The sequence below is a fragment of the Haemorhous mexicanus genome, chromosome 1 (assembly GCF_027477595.1).
Source record: "Haemorhous mexicanus isolate bHaeMex1 chromosome 1, bHaeMex1.pri, whole genome shotgun sequence".
In the NCBI taxonomy this organism is placed as follows: Eukaryota; Metazoa; Chordata; class Aves; order Passeriformes; family Fringillidae; genus Haemorhous; species Haemorhous mexicanus.
In genome coordinates, this window is record NC_082341.1 from 34,074,582 (window position 1) to 34,093,984 (window position 19,403).

The window sequence follows — 19,403 nt, forward strand, 5'->3', positions numbered from 1 at the left end:
TTCTGAGTTAAAGAGAAAGAACTATTACAGCAGTCAGTGAAGCCACTAGTGAAGTTAGCGCTGGATTATGAGGTGAGAATCTGTATCATACTTCTACTGAAACCAGTGGGAGGACAAATTTGACACAATTCTTGAAGGCTAAATTTAGATCCTGTACTTAGCCAGTAGAATCTTGTGCCAACAGGAGTCAGTTTTAAATATGCTTCTGAGATAATGTGCGCCTTAAAATACTTTTATACATGCCAAGATGAAGAACCCAAACTTTGCAAAGAGTTAATTTTCCTGTCTACATAAAAGCAAACAAACATGGATTTTGAAGAAGTTTCCCCATTTGTCCCACGCTCACAAAGAGGTCGCAAACCAGGGCAGCACTGGGAACCATGACACAACTTTCTCATGTGGACCTGCAAGAGATCTTAATGCCAGGCTAAAGCGATTGCTATCTCTAGACAGCATTAGCAGCATAATCTGCATGCAACCATAGGGATGAGAAGTATTTTCTGAAGTCACTTAATACAAAATAATACTATAGTGACTTGGTTCATCAACTTATACTTAATGGGTCCTGACTGTAAGCTGCAAGTAAATGCTGTAGGCCAATCATATGAAGAAGACAGCACTAAGCTGTAGGCCAATCATATGAAGAAGACAGAGCTAAGTTGGCATGAAGGCCCATCTGAAAAAGATCAAGAGAAAGAATCTTTTGGGGGCAAGACTGCAAACAAACCACTAAAATCTGGCCCTAATGCCCAACGATTATTCATTTGCAATGTCAGAACAGGATTAAAATCACTGCTCTCTCTCCCTAGAGTTTACAGACCAGGCAATTTTCAAAATATTATTCAGCTTGTGAATTTGTTCACAGTGAATTAATGTTAACATCAGGCAACACCCAAATACCTAAAAACACAAGTGGAGTTGACTGCCAATAACAGCTAGTAAACAGATAGCTCTAAAGTGGGACAGTTCAGGCATGCTGCTTTCTCTTCCTCCTCCCTATGTCACACAAACACTCTCCTTGAAATTCCTGCCAACACTATTGCATTGCACAGCAACAGCATAGTGAGTGCCTGCCAATTTCTAGAGAGCCAAGCATACTTCTCCATTTAGTGTTTTGTCTGAAGGCCAACAATGCAGTCAGGACATATAAAAATACCCCAAAGACTTGATGTGTTAGGTACTGAAGGATGGAAATAACAAAGCATAGCATTAAAGGTTTTTTTCCAATAGACCTAACTTCTCCACATTTCTAGCAAGTGCCCACTTTAAACATGATTTGTACAGAGCACTCCTTGGGCCTCACAAATATATTAAGGACTAGAAAGTCAAGTCTATTCTTTCCCCCTTCTACAGGATATCCCTCAATCTGTAACTGATGCTAGTCACCATTCAGATAAACCACTAACACCAAAAAAACCATCTGTATTCCTACTAGTCAGCTATATGTTATCATATTAACTCTGTCTTGGCCTTACCACTTTCTCAAGGAACAAACCCCCCTAAACAGCTAAAGTTCCTTTGTAATCAAACTTTTCCTTTTCTTCTTTGTAGTTATAGTCAGCCTTACACCAAAAACTTAAAGATAAAAATAAATTATAGACATTTCTAAAAGGTAAATAATTCCTTCAGGAAAATAACACGCTTGGCAGAAAGGGATTGAAGAAAACAACATAGAAGTAGGTCAGAACTGCCCAACTGATAAGCAAAAAGCCAGGCTGTGTTTAAAAAGAAGGATCAGAGAGATACATAATCTGCCCACAATACAATTTTTCTGTGGTTTTTCTTCCCAGGCTGATTAGCTATCTAGCTTTATAAAAAAGAACTAACATTCTGGCTGGGAAGCAAGAATCTTGTCTTCTCCATTATATTCTTCAATATCACCTACCTGGATCTGCCTACCTTCTGTTCACAATAGAATTTGGATGAAAATTTTGGCTTCTGGTATGTAGTCAAATCCTGCCTTAGTTCCCAGTTGAAAATTAAACAGATTGTTAGTTTTTGCTCATCACTGACATTCATCAGGAAAATAAAGAATTCTCAAAATGCCAGTTACATTAACTTTTAAACCAGACTGTAAAAACCTTAAGATTTTCCCACATAAAATGAGGTTTCCTCACCTTCTAATTCCAGGTGTTTTGGAGAAGAATTCAACAATAGAAAGGAGCAGTTATGGTTTTGTTTTCAAAACATTAATTTTATGTTTCTGCTCTCCTCTGTCCACAATTTGAGAAGATTTTCCTGCTCTGTATTATTTCTTACAAGAGACTAAATACTCAGAGATCAACAGTTAGCAACTTTTAAGAATAGAGAATTATCATTTATATTCCTCAGTTGTTATAAAACCAGACAAATCTCTGTTTTCTTTTGATAAAGAAATCTTATATTCCTCACTTCATTATCTTGTTTTTAATTAAAGAAAAAGCAACAGAACTGCTTAATGACAGTTTTTCCCTAACAGGAAGAAACAGATGGAGGCTAAAGGAATGTGAGCAACTGCATAAAAATGCAACTTTATGAAAGAAGTTAAATTAAAAGGACCACTGTACCATACCCAAGAAAGCTGTTTCTCCAAGTTTCACAAAAGCATACTCCTAAATCCTAAAAATACTCCTGTACTATCTGTAATGCGATTAAACAGCAACAACAAAACAGAATACTGTACATACAGCAAAGAAAAGCAACTTATAGCAACAAGGGTACAAACTGCTGACTGAAACTGCAAACAAAGAGACAACTTGTCCAATATAAGGTAAACTGCTAATTGAAGACTTACCTCCAGAAACTGGGGCATCCATGAAAACTGCTCCCGTGTTTTCAGCAGCTTTGGCTAATTCTTTTGAAACTACTGGATCTATAGTGCTGGAATCTATTAGCAATGAGCCTTTCTTCACTTTCCTAAAATAAAGATTCATTATTATAATTAAATTATCATTATTATTTTCAGAAGATATTTGCAACTATTACCGTGGCACTGGCTTCCATTAGCATGACAATGTGCAGACATTTTTTGGTACACCAGTAAACATAAAGTTTTAAACTTTATTGAGCAAGATCTGCTCAGTATGTATACTGCAGTTTTGAACCACTCAAAGCCCAATAAAAGCTGAACACAAAAAAGGATATTCTTCTAAACACTATTAAAAAAATTACACAAAAAGGTTGCACTAGGGAAATCTTCCACTACACAAGTTGAGCAGTATTTAGTATAGAGATCACCTAAGATGCATTCTAAGCAACTGCTGATACAGCCTAAAGTTTAATATATAACAATAAAATGTTCTTTTTATATATACAGTATCTTAAGTTCTTATGTCAGAATGGTCTGATTGCATTATTTTAATCATTCTATAATTTGTTCTACATAAAGACCATAACTAAAACCACAAAAACCCACTGAAGATTTGAAGTGAAGCGTGGAGAAAAATGTTTTCCCACTGATAGCAAATACATTTAGGCAGATCTGTATTTCAAACTGTAGATCACAGAAAGCTCTTTATTTGATTAAAAAACATGATAAAATTTTTGAAATTTAAAAAATGTTAACTTTTTTAATGCCCTCCACAACAAAAAAGTTGATTTTTAGCCCTCTTTCCATTGAATTGCACCATGATTTCAAGTCCACCTGACCAGCAATCACCATGAAAATCAAACATCAGAATTTTTCAGTCATAAAAACGTGTCCCATTTAAAGTTACTCGTGACAGATAAAGAGATCCACTGCACCTTGCATGCTGTTGGCAGTCCAGCAGATTTCATTTAATTGAATTACCCAGATTGCTGGAAATAGTCTCTCAACGTGTACATACATTGTGATCCTATTGGAACTCCAGACTGAAACAGTGCCACATACACAAAACTCATCCCTTGTGCTGCTGCAGTTAGTTTGAACATATGCAAACAAAAACCAGCGCAGCAGATAAGGTACTACATCATCTCCCCTCTATGTTCAGAAGAAGGCACATTGGCACAGGCTCCTTGGTGACACAGTGGGATGACTAACTCAACCTTTAAACACTTCACATTATTGATGTTTTCCTCTGTAAAGCTTTAAGAGCTTCAGAAAATTATGAAAATCAAACTAGTCAGCAAGGACCAGGTCACTCAGGGCCACAATTACTCAATACTGACAAATTACACTTTCTTCTCTTAACACAAAGGCGGAGAAACTGCAGCAGCATAGATCTGCTTTCCACATCCTCAGTTTCCTGCTGGATTTTCCACATCTATGTACTCAAGAGATTAACTGACTGTACTGTATCAGTACAACTGCCAATTGTTCTTGAAACCACTGCCATCATGGGTGCAGTTCTCCCACAGCTGTTTCCTGAGCTTTGTAGGGCTGATCCAATTACCCATCTTCCCTGCAGGGTGTAAGCTATAGATACTTAGATCTCCTCACTCCTACCTTATGAGAAATTAAACTACAGACAACAAGGGAAAGAATCAACTATTATTCTTATACAGCAAGAACAGCAGAAATTTCTCTTTTCTACCTCCATTTTCTTATCACTGCATCTTAATATTGTACAATCAATACCTAAAAAGGCATCATCATTTTTTGATAATCTACTGTACTTTGGTCTCCTGTATGTTTTTTTTTTCCTTTACCTTATTAACCTTGGATAGCTGTTAAGAGCCTACATGATCCTCAGAGGTATCCAGTAACCTTAGTCAGCCTGCCAGGAGCAATGCACATGTAGCCAGGAGAGATTTTTAAATTATATTTATTTTTCGATTTGGCAAGTTCAAAAACTCTGAGCATTAGAATTCTGCAGACTATGGATTTAAGGCTCAGTGGAAATCTCTCCACAAAAGTTAAAAAACACTGTTTCACATTAAAAAAAAAATCTTAAGGTAATTTTTTGTGTAATAAACAGATTGTAAGAGTAGAAATCAAGAAAGTCTTGTCAGCTATTCCATGTTAATACACTTTAACAACATAAGACACAATGGTGTCTCTTCAAAACATTTAATTTATAGGATTTCAAGTTAAAGAATATTATTTTTTATATATATATATATATATATATATATATATATATATATATATATATAAAATTATATAGTATTTGAGCAAATAATTATAATGCTCAAATAAAATTATATAGTATTTGAGCAAATAATTGTTGCCAGCAAATATTCTAGTGGTACTTGAGTGTAGTACATAACGTTATGGCAAAAGAACCATGCAACTGAAAAGGCAGATAATAGTTATGTTGCCTGAAATGCCCAAAAAATATTATTCTACTGAAAATAAAATAAAGACTTTAGCCAAAAGCCATTCAAAAGCAGCACTGTATGAGAGAACTTATATAATCAGAAATACCAATAGTGACAGAACAGAGAACATTGAATTAAGTGCCCTGAAGACACAGGAAGAGTTACAACAACAGCCATCATCAGACAAACCTTGAGTACAAGTGGAAAACTACAAAAAAGTCTTACTTTAGAATTCCATTTGCTCCTGTGTAAACTTCTTTTGCATGGGGACTAGAAGGCAGCATGGTAATAATTCTGTCTGCTCTTTCAGCTACATCTGCAGGGGATTCTGTTACCTTTTAAAGAAAAAAAAAACCCAAACAATATAAGCTTACATACTTCCTGAAAAAGAGATGACAGACATGTTTGATGAGTTTGGTTTTAGTATTCATCGGTCACAACTAAGCTATTTAAAAAAAAAAAAATTAAAACACAAGAAAAACTGCACTCCTAATGAAAATATAGATAATTTGGATCCGGCAACAGAAAAATAAAAAAAATGAAAAGGAGCTCCTATCATGGAAGTTCCTCCACAGCAGCTGCTAAAGGGAACACGCTTTCAACCCATCAGCCCATTCATAAATCTTTAATTCACTACAAACCCTCCATCTATAGAAAATATTGCTCTACAATGTTTCTAAGGAGGGACAACATGAAAGGATTACAAAAATCTCACTTTTTCCTCGTCATAAAAACAGCATTAAAAGAGACAAAGACTGAGGAAAAAAGAAAAAAATTACTCTATGCACCTCTGTGGCTCACCTTAAAAGAAATCAGATAAACTAACTGATGTTTCTTAAAATATTACAATTGGCATTTTTAAAACGGAAAATTATCAGCTCAAGCATCCTTCACAAAAAAAATCTGAACAATTTTCAAAATATATTATTAGGTATTAGTTGTTAAATAATCATACCTAACTTGAAAGGTATATTACCATTCTGAAGTCACTTCCAGAGGCAGGCAGTATAGTATTTAAGACACATATACAACAAATGAAATATTGACAGCTAAGTTGTGAGTTTCACTTGGAAGGCATTTACCAGTAAGATTTCTGTCCAGTACTGGTCTGAATTAATAAATTTCTTTCAAATTGCATTGTTAACACATTAATAGCCCAGGGAAAATAGCAACAAACATACAGCTTATTCTTTTCTTTAGCCCACAAGGATCAAATCTAATTTCAGTCATTTGTAATTAATGCTGAATTACACCTTGAAGGACTTCTGGGATTCAGCATAAGAAACTTCTTGAGTTTTATTTGATTTCTGAACAAAAGAAGGGAAGACTGTACGAAGTCAGTGAACAAGGCTCTTGGGGAAAAAACCACAAAGAAATTGCCATGGATGGGACCGAGAAACATGCAGATTTTGTTTTGAAAGAATAAGTTAATACTGCACAAAACGCCTGGCATACCACACAGTTACAAAAGGAAACATGCTCTAGTCCAAAGAACAAAGGTTAGCAGGAATAAACAGGGCAATTATGAGCAGCAAACCTTCTATATTTGATTAGCTGATTTTATGACTTGCCTCCCTAGAGATGAGAGAGCCTATCTCTTTAAAAAAAGTATGACACTGTTGTCTTTAGTTCTGTGTATCTCTGGCTTGGTTCAGTTTTAATGTGTATTATTAGAGGTGGAGAGAGGAAGTGTGAAATTGGAACCTGAATCTATATATGTCTTCTTATTTGAAACTATGATCTCCAGTATTCTTAGACATTTGAAGGGTATCAGCTGAAGATTCAGTGGCCCATTTGCATTTTTCAACCAGAAGTTGAAAAATATACTACATTGGGCACACAAATGAAACAGTACAACAGCCTCAAATTTCTACCTGGCTACATATATAGAAGATAGCTGGGTTTTGGTTACAGTTTTACATAATTCTTAAGCAAAACAGGTACAAAGAAGACATAGTACAGTAGTCATCTAAACAGGAATTAATTTATTCCATCCACATCTTTCAAAATAGTAAGATGCCTTTTACTGGAAGAAAGTTAGCTTAAAAAGGTACACAGACTGAGACAGTACTTCTACAACCATACAAAGGAAAAACTTTCTGCTACCTTGAAATACGTAGCAAAATAAAGTGGAAATTAAAAGTGGGAATAGACAACTCTTGGCCTTTTGGTACTGTTAACAAATATGAATAATATTGCCTGAAAAAATATACCTACCTGGTTCAGTAAGGAGCACATAAAACCTTTATTTTATTTGGGACTTTCTGTTCAGAAACAAAGCTGAATGATTTGAAAGCTATTATAAAACATTAGGCATTTGAAATCATTAAAAATATGTGCATAACTTTAAAAAACAGACCAAACACTAATTGTTGATTATCAACATACACTATACTAGTTCAGAGTAGCAGCCCACCAAGGCCTGTATATGTTCTGATACTTGTTTAGTTTAAGCAAACTTTTGCAGTATGTAACTGGATAGGAGAGACTTTTCTGCATACTGCTGGTTGCTGCTACTGCCATTACATGCATCTCCTTGTATTTGTTCCAAACTGCTTCCCTATTTTGTTTTACTTATATTTACAGTAAGTCAATTAATTACAGTTTGCCTGAAATGGCATTCTTACTCTACACTAAAGAAAGCTCTACTTTTATGATGCTTTATGCATCGGGTGACTCCAGTAGCATTCTCAATGTTTTAAATCTGTGATAGGATTCAGATACAAAGACCTGTAAGCTGAAGTGTGACACACAGTTACTCCACTGTGAAAGCCTTCCAACTTTCTCCAAGTTTCACCCCAAGCGGTTCCATATGCTCATGCTCAGCCAGTTTTCCTCTTACTATTCACCTCTGGCAGGTGGTTGGCCACTTTCTGACACATACCATGTCCTAGTTGTTTACTTCAGTGGCTAAAGAAAGCAGAGTTGCAAATTGTGCAGATTTATGGTCAAGGATCCTGCATCTGCCATATACCTTGGTAGCAGCACTGACCTTAAAAGAATGGACATTTGACTAAGTCTACTGTCTTTTGGGGTCATTTCACTTCTGTAACACTCCTGATGGTTTTACCCTTTCAGCCAGACCAAAGAGAAAGCAGCCCTTGGAGCCCAATGTTCCTTCTACAGCAGTTTCTACAAGGCCCCATGGACCCACAAGTTTTCAACTCCTGAAAAAAGTGCTGGAGTAGGATTTACACCTAAAGATCAAGAAGAGGAAGTTATGTTCACATATTTTCTTTAAGTGTGTTTTATTTTTATTTAAGCCCAGCCACGTATTCTCTCAGTGATTTATGATCTTAAAACATACCTTGGACTTTATTTTTAAAGGCGTTACAGTTCACCTTTATTATCACATGTCATGTCTTGCAGTGAATGCCAAGGATTCTATTACAAAGGCAAAAAGCTATCAACATGGGCAGCCACAGAAAAGAGATCCCACTGCAGAACACAAATTAAAAATACAACCAATAGTTCAAAACAGTCTCTTCCATTTGCCCGGTCTTACTCAAGACACGTCTGGTTCGTGCCGGAGGGTCTTGGCTGCTTTAACAAAATAGGAACAAGAGCTAGAAGAGAGGTGAAAAGCTTACTTTCCCACTTAAGGCCAAGATTCTGTAATTATTTAAAGGGAGCTGCAATTAATTACTAACAGGTGTGTGGTATCATTTTATCTTTTAGGAATCTTGATGTTACCTCATTATTTAAAACAGCGGCAATTAGTTTCAACAGTTTAGACTTTCAAGGCACACAGTTCCTCTGTCTAGACTTACCTACAATTTCCTTGCCACTGATGCAAAATTCCCTTCTATCCTCTACATTGTTCCATGAGAGGTTTATTTTTGCACTGCATCGCTTTCTTCTGTGTTTTAAGCACGTATCCATCTGCCCACAACTGTCTAAACTGTGACAGCTTTGAAGTATGTCAAAACCATTCAAATGTGTAACAGACACATAGAAATGTCACAATCATCTGAGAGACTGGGGTTCTGAGGGTATTAACAGATTAAGAAAAGTAATAGGACTGGCTGGAACAGGGCCAAGATTTTGCAGGGTATATTGCAGGAAGGTAAAGCTCCCTAATAGAATCAATTTCCTTCCCTCCTTTTTCCTTTTCATTCCTTCCTCTTCTCTCAGCATATCCTTCCTCACCTCCAAGAGAATAAGCACTTAAATAATTAGATTTTTCCCCTGCCCCTGAGGACTACACCTTGAAGCAGCAGGAAAGCTCATATGTCCCTGTAACCCTTACAGCTATGCCAGCAGGAATTTTTAACTAGGGTCATTTAACCTGAAAAGGTCAAAGCAGGAACCAAATGAAAAGCAGCCCACTGGCCATCTAGACCTGGGGGAGAAGGAAGCAGGAGAAAGCAGGAGGTGATAGAGCAGGCCATCAACTTACTCTCATAAAAAGTAGGGGGAAAAAAGACAGCTAGAGAAGTCTGACAAGGTAGCAATTCCAGCCAACAGCAGAAAAATAACTTGGCACAGAATCATGTCTTTGCTCTAACTGAAACCTCACAGATTCAGATTGTATTAATCATGTTGTTTCAGTTCTGATTGTGATCTTAACCAAGACAAAAAACCAGATTATTTAGTTGTATTGCATGCAGGAACCATTCAACACACACAATTATTGCTGAAATAAAGAACATTACTACTATACCTGAGCACCCAAGTCTTGAAAATCTTTGCAAGCTTCTGGGAAGACATCATACACAATAACTGGATATCCATGTTTTACCAGGTTTTTTGCCATTGGATTTCCCATGTTACCCAGCCCAACGAATCCAACTGGGGTTTTGGAAGCCATAGTCCTAGAACACACTGATTTCAAAACAATAAACATCAATACATTTGTATTTTAGACTAATGTACAACAATGACATAATAAAAGCTAACACGTAATCTGTTTTCAATTATTTTAACAGCTTTATGCTTAAAAACAGTGCAAATGTGAATCCTATTTTACATAATTTAAACTTTAAATTATAGTGCACATTGGGCCACAAATATAGTGTCCAACAATGATTTTTCTACATATCAAAGAAAATTATTGTAATTGGGAAAATGTGAGCGTTTAAAAAAAAAAATACAGTACTTAAAGCTAAGATCCAAGAAGAGCTCGAAAGTAGAATTAAAATATGCAGGATTGTCTGTATTTTATTCTTAACTGGATATGCAAAGACCAATTTTATATATATTTTACAGACTCTTTATTTGCAGCCATGGGATGCAGCACGTTTTGCCTAGAAATGGACAGAGGCTGCCACTTTACTTCATGCAGCCTCTCACAGATTCTTCTGATCCTGCAATCAGATACAAGCCACTAACCTAAAGATGAAGATCTCCATAGCAAATCATGGCAAACCCTTTAAGCCATGCAACCACAGTTTAAATACTGAAAATTAGAATAAAACATAGTATATAAAAAATTATGAAGTCTTTACGGGAATAACTTCTATATTCTATTTACCATACTACCAAGACAGAACTATAAAGCCTAACCTACAACCTGTGGAAAACTGCAGTTCCAGTCAGGTACTTTTTCCCTGAAGTTAGTGAGCACCAAATTTTGGATTGGAACAGCCTTGCAGGCATTCATCTACTGCAATCACTATCTCATCACTCTAGACACTCCAAATCCAAAGGCAACACAATTTGACAGTGACTAGATTTCTTTGCCAATTACATAAAATACTTTCTCCTTTATGAAAAAGGAAAAAGTTATGCAGAATAAACACTAAAGCATGTGTCAACTAAGCAGACAGAAACAAAGCTAACTACAGAAATACTGTAGCTCTAAAGGGCACGTACAGAAAATGTGCCTAAGCTGGATCAAGACTCTAAGAGGTCTCAATGCTTAGCAAAGAATCCTCTCTAGGCCAATAACACTTGATTAATCATTTTAAAGTCTTTCTGACTTTAAGCTCCTTCTTAGCCAGCAACAGTCATGCTCTTTCATCTGCAGCACTGTTTTGGAAGTGCCACATTTAATAAATCAGGTTTGTTGAGAGAACTTTGGTCTGAGACAGTTTCCACAGATGCCTGCAGCAATTACATAGCTAGAGAAGTAGCACATTTTAAAATAAATCTGCGCTGGGAAAATGCTTAGTGAAAACTGAGATAAGTCAGGAAAAGGGCCCACTGCTTTTTTAAGAAGTGCTACATGTCAAAACCAGGGAATAAATGAACAAAGAGCCTAAACCAGCATCATCAGCCATAACAATCATCTTAGAGTCTTCTTCTCATTGTTTCTATGAGTCAATCTTCCCCAGTCCTTCGTTTGCACTAATCTAAAATTGCTCCTTTAGTTAGCTCAAAGCTTCCCACTTCCTGAGGAGCTTCAAGCCCTGGTTTTAAGCATCTTTCTTTCTCTAGCCCTTAATACCAGTAGATCTTATTTACCTTGACTTCAGTAAAGCTTTCAGAACAGCCTCCTCTCGTATCCCAGTAGCCAAATGAAAAAAGTATGGACTGGATGGGACTGCAAAACTGCCTGAAGGAAGAAATACTGTCTGGAATGTTGGGCTTAAATAACAGTGATCCGTAGCTCAAAGACTAGCAACAATCTAGTTACACATGATGTTCCTCACGGGTCAATACTGAAGGTGTTTAAAAGTTTCATCAAAGACTGATGATTAAAAATAAGCACCCTCATGTGTGACACCAAACTGGGGGGACTGTCTGAAAAATTGCAGGGCAAGGCTACTATTCAGAAGGACTGGAGAAATAGGCCTCAAGCAGTTCAACAAAGACAAATTTATGTCCTGTACTTGGGGCAGGGGATGCCATTACAGGCTGCTGACTGGCTAGACAGCTGGCAGCTCTGCAGAACCTGTGGATTCCCATCAGCTGGAAGTTGAGCATGAGTCAGTAGTGCATCCTTGCAGGAAAAAGGTTAATGACATTCTGCACTGCATCAGCAAGAGTAGACGCAGGAGGTCAAAAAAACCAGTCATTCTTCTATATAGCAAATACACAAGAGATGTGATCAAACTGCAGGCAGCCCAGCAAACATCAAGTAATAAATACGACCAAGGAGCAGGAGAACATGGCCTATGAGCAAAGGCTGAGAGAACTCTCTTTGCTGAGCTTGGGAGAAGCAAAGGCTGCGGTCTTCTACTACCTGTGGTGTGGGAGGGAAGAAGAGTTACAGAGCAAATGAAGCTGAACTCTTCACAGATGTGCACTCCAATGGGACATGGGACAATGGCTAAAAGCTGCAGGAAGGAAGGATCTGTCTGGAAATAAGAAAAACATCCCTGATGTGGAAAAAAGATTCTGCACTGTAACAGGCAATGCAGAGAAGCTATGGAACCTCCATCCTCCTAGGAACCTTAGAACACCATGAGCAACCTAAGCTAGCTTTAAAGACTTAAGGCTTTTGGAAGCCTTTCTTCCAAACCTCTGTTTTCTTTGTTTCTGTGAATTCCAAGTAACCTTATCAAAAGAATAATTCAGACTACCATACCTAGGCTCATTCTTGCAGACTCCTCACTTTTATCCTGATCTTTTCTCACACTGTCTCATGCACATCTAACCATCACCTCAACCTCAGCATCTTCAAAAACTTTTTTGATATCTTTTTCTGCTCTCAGTGCTGACACCAGCAGTGACGCCTATCACCCACAATAGCCTAAGAGACTCATCCATGATCTGCTTAAATCTCACTGATTCATCCATCACATCTGAGATCTCAGCTGCTTCAGAACCTGGTCACCTGCCTCAACAGACATAATTTTGCCTTGATCTTCATGCTGGGAATTGAGAAGGACATTTTGCCCATGCTACTTTCACTCCTTCTCTGCAACCCGCCTGCTTTTCTCTACAATGTTATATACGACTGCTTTACTTTGATGACTTTTCAGGACTGTCATCACATCTTAATATTAAAACTTCAGCTGGTAATTAGACTGCAGTGACGTGCCTATTGCCAACATTCACTTACACTGTGCCTCTAAGGCAGCTCTTCACTAGGTAAATATCCATAAAATGAACACATTCTTCTACTATAAGGCCGCCCTTAAAAATTGTCATTTTGCAGTATCCCCAAAAAGGCATGGCAAAAGTTAGGCTGTGATACAAGACAACTTGCTGACCAGTACTACTAAGTTTTGTGTCATTGTATTCTTTTATTTCTCCTTTTGTCTGTCTCTGTTGTCTGACCATGAATCAGAGACCACTTTCTGGTATGTGCTAAAACATATTCAAATCCATGGGAATTGGGACTGTTGGAGAAGTAGTTCAAATCCTGAGTCAGTTTCTGACTTTATTTTGGTTTAACTTTTCACAGCCCAGTATTACATAAGGCACTTGAAAATCAAATAATTTGATTACCCATTTTGAAACATCTTCAGACCTCCAGGTACTCAAACAGAGGAAAACTGGTTTAGAAGACTGATTAAATTAGTTCACCGATCTAACAGAGATGATTTCAATTAAATTTGAACCAACTACATTTAGATGTATGGCGTATTTTAAATGACTACTTAAGACAGTGGGGATTTGCCAAAAAGAGGATGTTTTAAAAGAAAAGAAAATTAATGTTTTCCCATTAGATGAACCTCCACAGGTGATGTCACAGAATGTGATGTCCAGCTCACATATGCTGGCACTTTTTAGCATCTGATATGTAGCACAAACTCAGGTTTGAAATAACTGTAATTCAAACATCTAAGGACTGATATTCTGAAAACCACATCATCTATGCTAACTAATCCTATCAATTGTATAAACATTTGCTGAAACTGCCCCTGTGGTATTGATCCCATTTTACTTTGACCATAAAATCCACAGTAACCTGCTGCAATCACATGGCTGGAAAAATGCCCAGTCCACACTTATCTTCTAAGAGAGGTCAGAACATCAGGAGAGGAGCAACAGAATCTACTTTTAAAATAATCACTGATACCATGTGCAACTAATTCTCCTTCCCTGGGAACAGAACCAGCAATACAGATTAATCCGTAAATCGTGCTAATTGTGAGCAAAACCAGCTACAGCTATACCGACTCCAAAGAAATTTGGCTTTGCCCAGACAATTCTTCATTATTCTTTTCAGGGAATATGTGCTTGCAGATCTCATGCCTATGAAAACTCAATTGATGAGGAGATCCAATTATGACACTCTCACCAAATTTGGGCCTTATGGTCAATACAGATAAAATACAGATTTTTTGCTTTGAAAAGTCAGCCTACTGAAAAACTTTACCTAATGTGCAGTTGCACAAGAATTTTACCTTAAAACCAATTTAATAAAAAAAATTAGCACGAGTTATGAATCTCTTGAATGTCACTTCTTGAACAAAATGCAACTATTAGAAAAGTAACTTCAGAAACGCACAGACCGCAATCCTGTCTTTAGAATACTCAGCCTGTCAATGATGTAAAACTTGTCTTTTCAAGCTTTATATAAAAATACTGAAAGCAGTTTTCGTTTTGACCTGAATGATGACAAGTTTAGATCATTTCAGATGTTTACATTTCATTTTACACTATCTCCCAACGAGTCTTACAGTTTCAAGAATGAATTCCAGCTCCAGTGCTGCCCTGATTTCGCTGCAAATACTTGACTGCACAAACACTATAATATGCAGAACTGAGGACATCTCTTTGTAATCAAACAAAAAGGGACTAATAGCTGGGTAGAAGCACAGACAGCAGACTTGGAAAAAATCCAGTGTGCTTGTACTCTAACTAGCCAAGAACAAGACTGAGAAACAAGTAATTCCCAAAATATAATTTCAACTATATTACTTAACTCTTGGCTTTATAAAACTTATTTTAAACCATATCCACTAAAAGGCACAAGGATGAGAGTCCACACAGACCTGTCCTGTAAGAGCTTCCTAATCAGAGAGGTTGCAGTTCATATTAATATCTTGATCTCTCTGGATCAGTGAATATTAATGATCTTAATCTCTCTGGATCCTCTTTTCCAATATGTGAGATTTACCAGGATCATGGGAAGATGCTCAGAGTAAGCTCAGCTACTGAAGTTGCTAGTTTTGCTTGGTGCTTTATAAGAAAATACACATACACATGAAGTCACTGGACAAGGAGAAGGAAACACGACGACAATTCAATATGAGCCAGTAAATGAAAGATTTTCCCACTGATTTAGCATCTGAAGTCCTGGTACAAGCACAACAGAAGACATCATCCCTTTTCTCTTTCCTACTTTGAAAGAAAGGATCAGAGTGAGCTTCTGTGTTTTGTGGACTTCAGTATGTAATTTATAAAACCCCTACTGAAACTAGATCCTGGGAGGGAACCAGATGAAGAAATATAGAAGTTAGAGAGGCCAAAGATACAAAGGTAGAATCCTTCTGCTCCTAGAAGTTTTGCCAATGGAATTTAAACTGCTCCATGATCATTGACTTTTAAAGGTTATGCAATGATTTGGAGAAATGCACTCTGCTGAAATAATAATTTAAGAAGATTACAATACTCTAAATTTGGCCAGCTTTACATTGAAAACATCCCACTTGCTTTTTCTTGCCTCTGTAAAGGTCTACTGATCAAAACCAGAGATGCTATCTTGTAACACTCAAAGTCTTCTTAGACATCATTTTTCTTATCTGTACCTATACCTCATTAAATGTTTACTAATACCTTACAGAGAAAATCATATAGTAAGTACTTTTCATCTAAAAAGAATATAAAGTATACACTTGATTTCTTAACTAAGTAATGTGCTGGACTTCTGAGCAGCAGATTTTCTGTCATAATCCTTGCTTAGCAATCAAAGCTTCTCTGCATCAGAGCATAGAGTCATTCATAGAGTTCAAGCAGAGCTCCTGCATCAGAAAAAGTACTGTTAAACCAGCCAAAATACTATTCAATTATTAAGTGAACAGGTCCCCTCCACTCCAACAAAACTACTTGTAAGGACATTTTTGTTCTCTAGCATGGTACTGTCTTCTTTGATGAACAGCTCCCTCAGCTGATGAATCTCCATTCACCACAAAATCTTCTTTTCTCAGTCACTATAATTCATTAACCTCCTCTTCCTTCTCCCCCAGAAGTCCCCAGGAGGGATTTCTCCATATCCATCAAAAAAATATTTTTAAGGAAGGTCATATAAACCCTCTCTATGAAGCACCTTTGTCAGTGCCTGCCAGCTGCAGAACACGAGACTACATAGTCCCTGTCCAGCTGACTAATACACAAACATACACATCCAAGAAGCCCCTCCAAAATCTGCCCTCAGGTCTTTATTTTCCTCCTAGAAAATTTAACAATCTCTACTATAAACATAAAGAAAAAACAAACCATCATGGTCTGCACCAGCTGCAAAGAGCAACTGACCAAGTAACCAAGGAGCCCTCAGTAAGAGAAGGAAGACAGCCTGCTTGCTAGCCAAGCTGTGGTGTTGGACAGCTCTCAGAGCTGGCACGATTCCTTCACCAGGATGGCACTTCACTCAGGACAGATGATGAAATCACTACTCAAACCCCAACTGTCAGACTAAAGAAAAGAATGGCAAACTTAGTAAATGCATTAGAGATGGGGAAGCCAGGACATATAATTAAGCAACAGAGCTTAGCACTTAAGAAGGCTTAATGCTTAGACCTTCATCCCATAAACATTTCTCAGAGTTAAGAGTACTTTCAGCACAGTCACTACTAAGTCAGAGCTTAAATACTGTGGGTGAAATTCTGTTCTATGGAAGTTTCTCAGGAGAGTCACAATTTCTCTTTAGACTTAGTTACAGTTTTTTGCTCAAGTCTTCAGGTAAAGACAAACTCTATTTTTCAACTTTAAGGGCCAGTGTTGGTTTGCTTTTCATACCTATGCTCACCACCAAGAAACAAGATCCCCACCATCTGCCCTACATTAAACAAGATCATTTGGAAATTGACCATGACAGTGGATTTCAAAGCTCTTACAGAAATACCTGACAGTTACCATGCACAGAAAGTTCATAAATCCTTGAAAGCTATTGCTTTCAATTGTGGTATCACAAAAGGTACTAAACACATAAACAGGTCCCCTGTATTTAACTTTACTAGCATAAGACCAACATGCCTGCTGCATCTGAGCTATTATCACAACATCAGAACCACAGCTATCAAAAAAAAGCACTAGTGGAAAAGAGACAGTGGAGCAAAAAGAGCACTGCAAGATAACATCAAAATTGTCAGACGTTTTTCATTCATTAGTTTAAGTTAGGCTTAAAGGGGAGTTACAAAGTTTTTAAAGTTACCTACTTAAAAGAAATTTAGTAATTCCTGAAACACTTCCTTAAGTGTCAAGATTTAGAACCATATATCATTTAAAAGAATCTATTTCTTCTACTTTGCTAGTTACAAACCTTCACCTATGTGTTGGGAGCCTAACCACAGAGTGACATACACGACCAATAGACTGCAATCAAAATTACACTGAAAAGACTACTGAAGGTTTATTTTTAATCATTTACTTCAGCAATTCAATTACTTAGGAACAGCTGTGTGATTTTTCAGGACGCTGGAAAGGGAAAATGTCTAGGTCCAGTTCTACAACTACATTCTTCCTTTGCTTGCACCAACAGGACATCTGCAGTGCTTACTCCTTCCACTGCCCAAGAACCAACCACAGGTGAGATCTAGTGGCTGCAGAGCCGACACAGGAGGAAGTGCCGCTGAATCTGCCTTCGGTTTAAAGAAAATAATCGGATGCAGTGACCGAGAGAGCTGAACAGCCCAAACCTAGGTAACAGGTACCGCAGACATGTCACTGCTGCCACAGGAGGCTTTTGCGGGCTCTGATGATTTCCAGGCACACTATTTTAAGCAAATGAGTGAAAACATTTCTTAAGCCAAGCCGCTGCGAAGCTTCGATGGAGCCCCGAATAAGGCGGCAGCGGTAACGCGCCGTGCCAGCCGTGACCGCCCGGGGGTCCGTCACCGGGGATGCCGCACAGGGAGGCGGCTCCGGAGCCGTACCGGGCTCGGAGGGCCCGCGGCCGCCAAGGGCAGCGCGGCAGCTGCGCGCCCCGGGAGAGGCCCGGCCTTTTCCCGCCCGGTCGGCAGAGCGGGGCCACTGGAGCCGAGGGAAGGGGTAGGTCCTTACCCATCACCCGCCGGTGCCAGCGCCACCAGCCCGCAGGTCCCCTGCGCACCACCGCCGCGGCCATGCTGCTCCCCCGTGCCGAGTGACCTCCGGCCCGCCGCCGCCCGCCGCCACCCCCTGCGCGCCGCGAGCGGCAGCCGCCGCAGCCAACCACGGGCGGCACTTGGCGGGGCGCAGCCAATGAGAGTGCGCAGCGTCCTCCCTGCGGGCGGCCGGCCCCGCCCACCGCCCAGTGACTGATGGAGCCGGATTGCGGGGCGGGGCGGGGGCCGGGCCGGCGCTGGAGCACCTCATTGGGGCGGTGGGACATTGTGTCCCGCTGCCCGCGGCTCCCGGGAAAGCGTTTCTTTCCAGCTCTGCTTGTCTGTGCCTGCCCGCTGCCGCTTCGTCTTCTTGCTTGGCTGCCGGGGAAGGAGGCTTGGCTGAAGCGGCAGAGGAACGGAGCGCCGGCGTTTTGGCGGAGACAGCTTGTGTTGCGAGACGGGGTCCTCGGGGCGATGGAAAAAGCCGCCTTGCACTGTTTTGCCGAGTCAGGTGGCAAAGAGTTGACGCTTATTGAGGGTTGGAATTAGATGATCTTCAAGGTCCCCTTCCAACTCAAACCATTCTGTGATTCTGTGACTGGCTTCGTCGTTGTGTGGGCTTTACCCCGGCTGGGCGCTAAGCGCCCCTCAAAGCCGCTCCATCGCTGCCCCTCCTCAGCTGGACAGCGGGGAGAAAATACAGCGAGAGGCTCCTGGGTCGAGATAAGGATGAGAAGAGAGCACTCACCAGTAACTGTCTTGGGCAAAACAGGCTCACCTTGGGGAGATTATTTTAACTTGTTATCAATGGCGCTAAAGTAGGATAATGAGAAATAAAAACCAAGTTTTAAAATACTTCGTCCCCACCCCTTCCTTCTTCCTGGGCTCATCTTCACTCCCGATTTTTCTACCTCCTCCTCCCTCAGTGTTTTGGGGAACGGAGTGTGCAATCACTTCATCCCACGTTGTCTCTGCTGCTTCTCCCTCCTCCAGGGAAGAACTCCTCACACTCTTCCCTTGCTGCAGCGTGGGCTTCCTCCCATAGAAGACATTCCTCCCTGGTCTCCAGTACGAGTCCTTCCCCTGGGCTGCAGATCTTCACAA

General features: G+C 39.2%; 1 protein-coding gene across 1 annotated transcript in view; it reads right to left on the bottom strand.

Annotated features, from left to right (window-relative positions):
* The window catches only part of HIBADH (3-hydroxyisobutyrate dehydrogenase), an 87,051-nt gene extending 68,641 nt beyond the window's left edge, over positions 1-18,410 (bottom strand). Inside the window, exons 1-4 of the mRNA XM_059845525.1 lie at positions 18,277-18,410; positions 9,884-10,044; positions 5,446-5,555; positions 2,774-2,895 (exon numbers count right to left, since the gene is read on the bottom strand). Coding sequence (XP_059701508.1) covers positions 2,774-2,895; positions 5,446-5,555; positions 9,884-10,044; positions 18,277-18,340 — 457 coding nt within the window. The 5' untranslated portion in view covers positions 18,341-18,410. The remainder of the gene's footprint in view (positions 1-2,773; positions 2,896-5,445; positions 5,556-9,883; positions 10,045-18,276) is intronic.
* Positions 18,411-19,403: the final 993 nt, after the last annotated feature.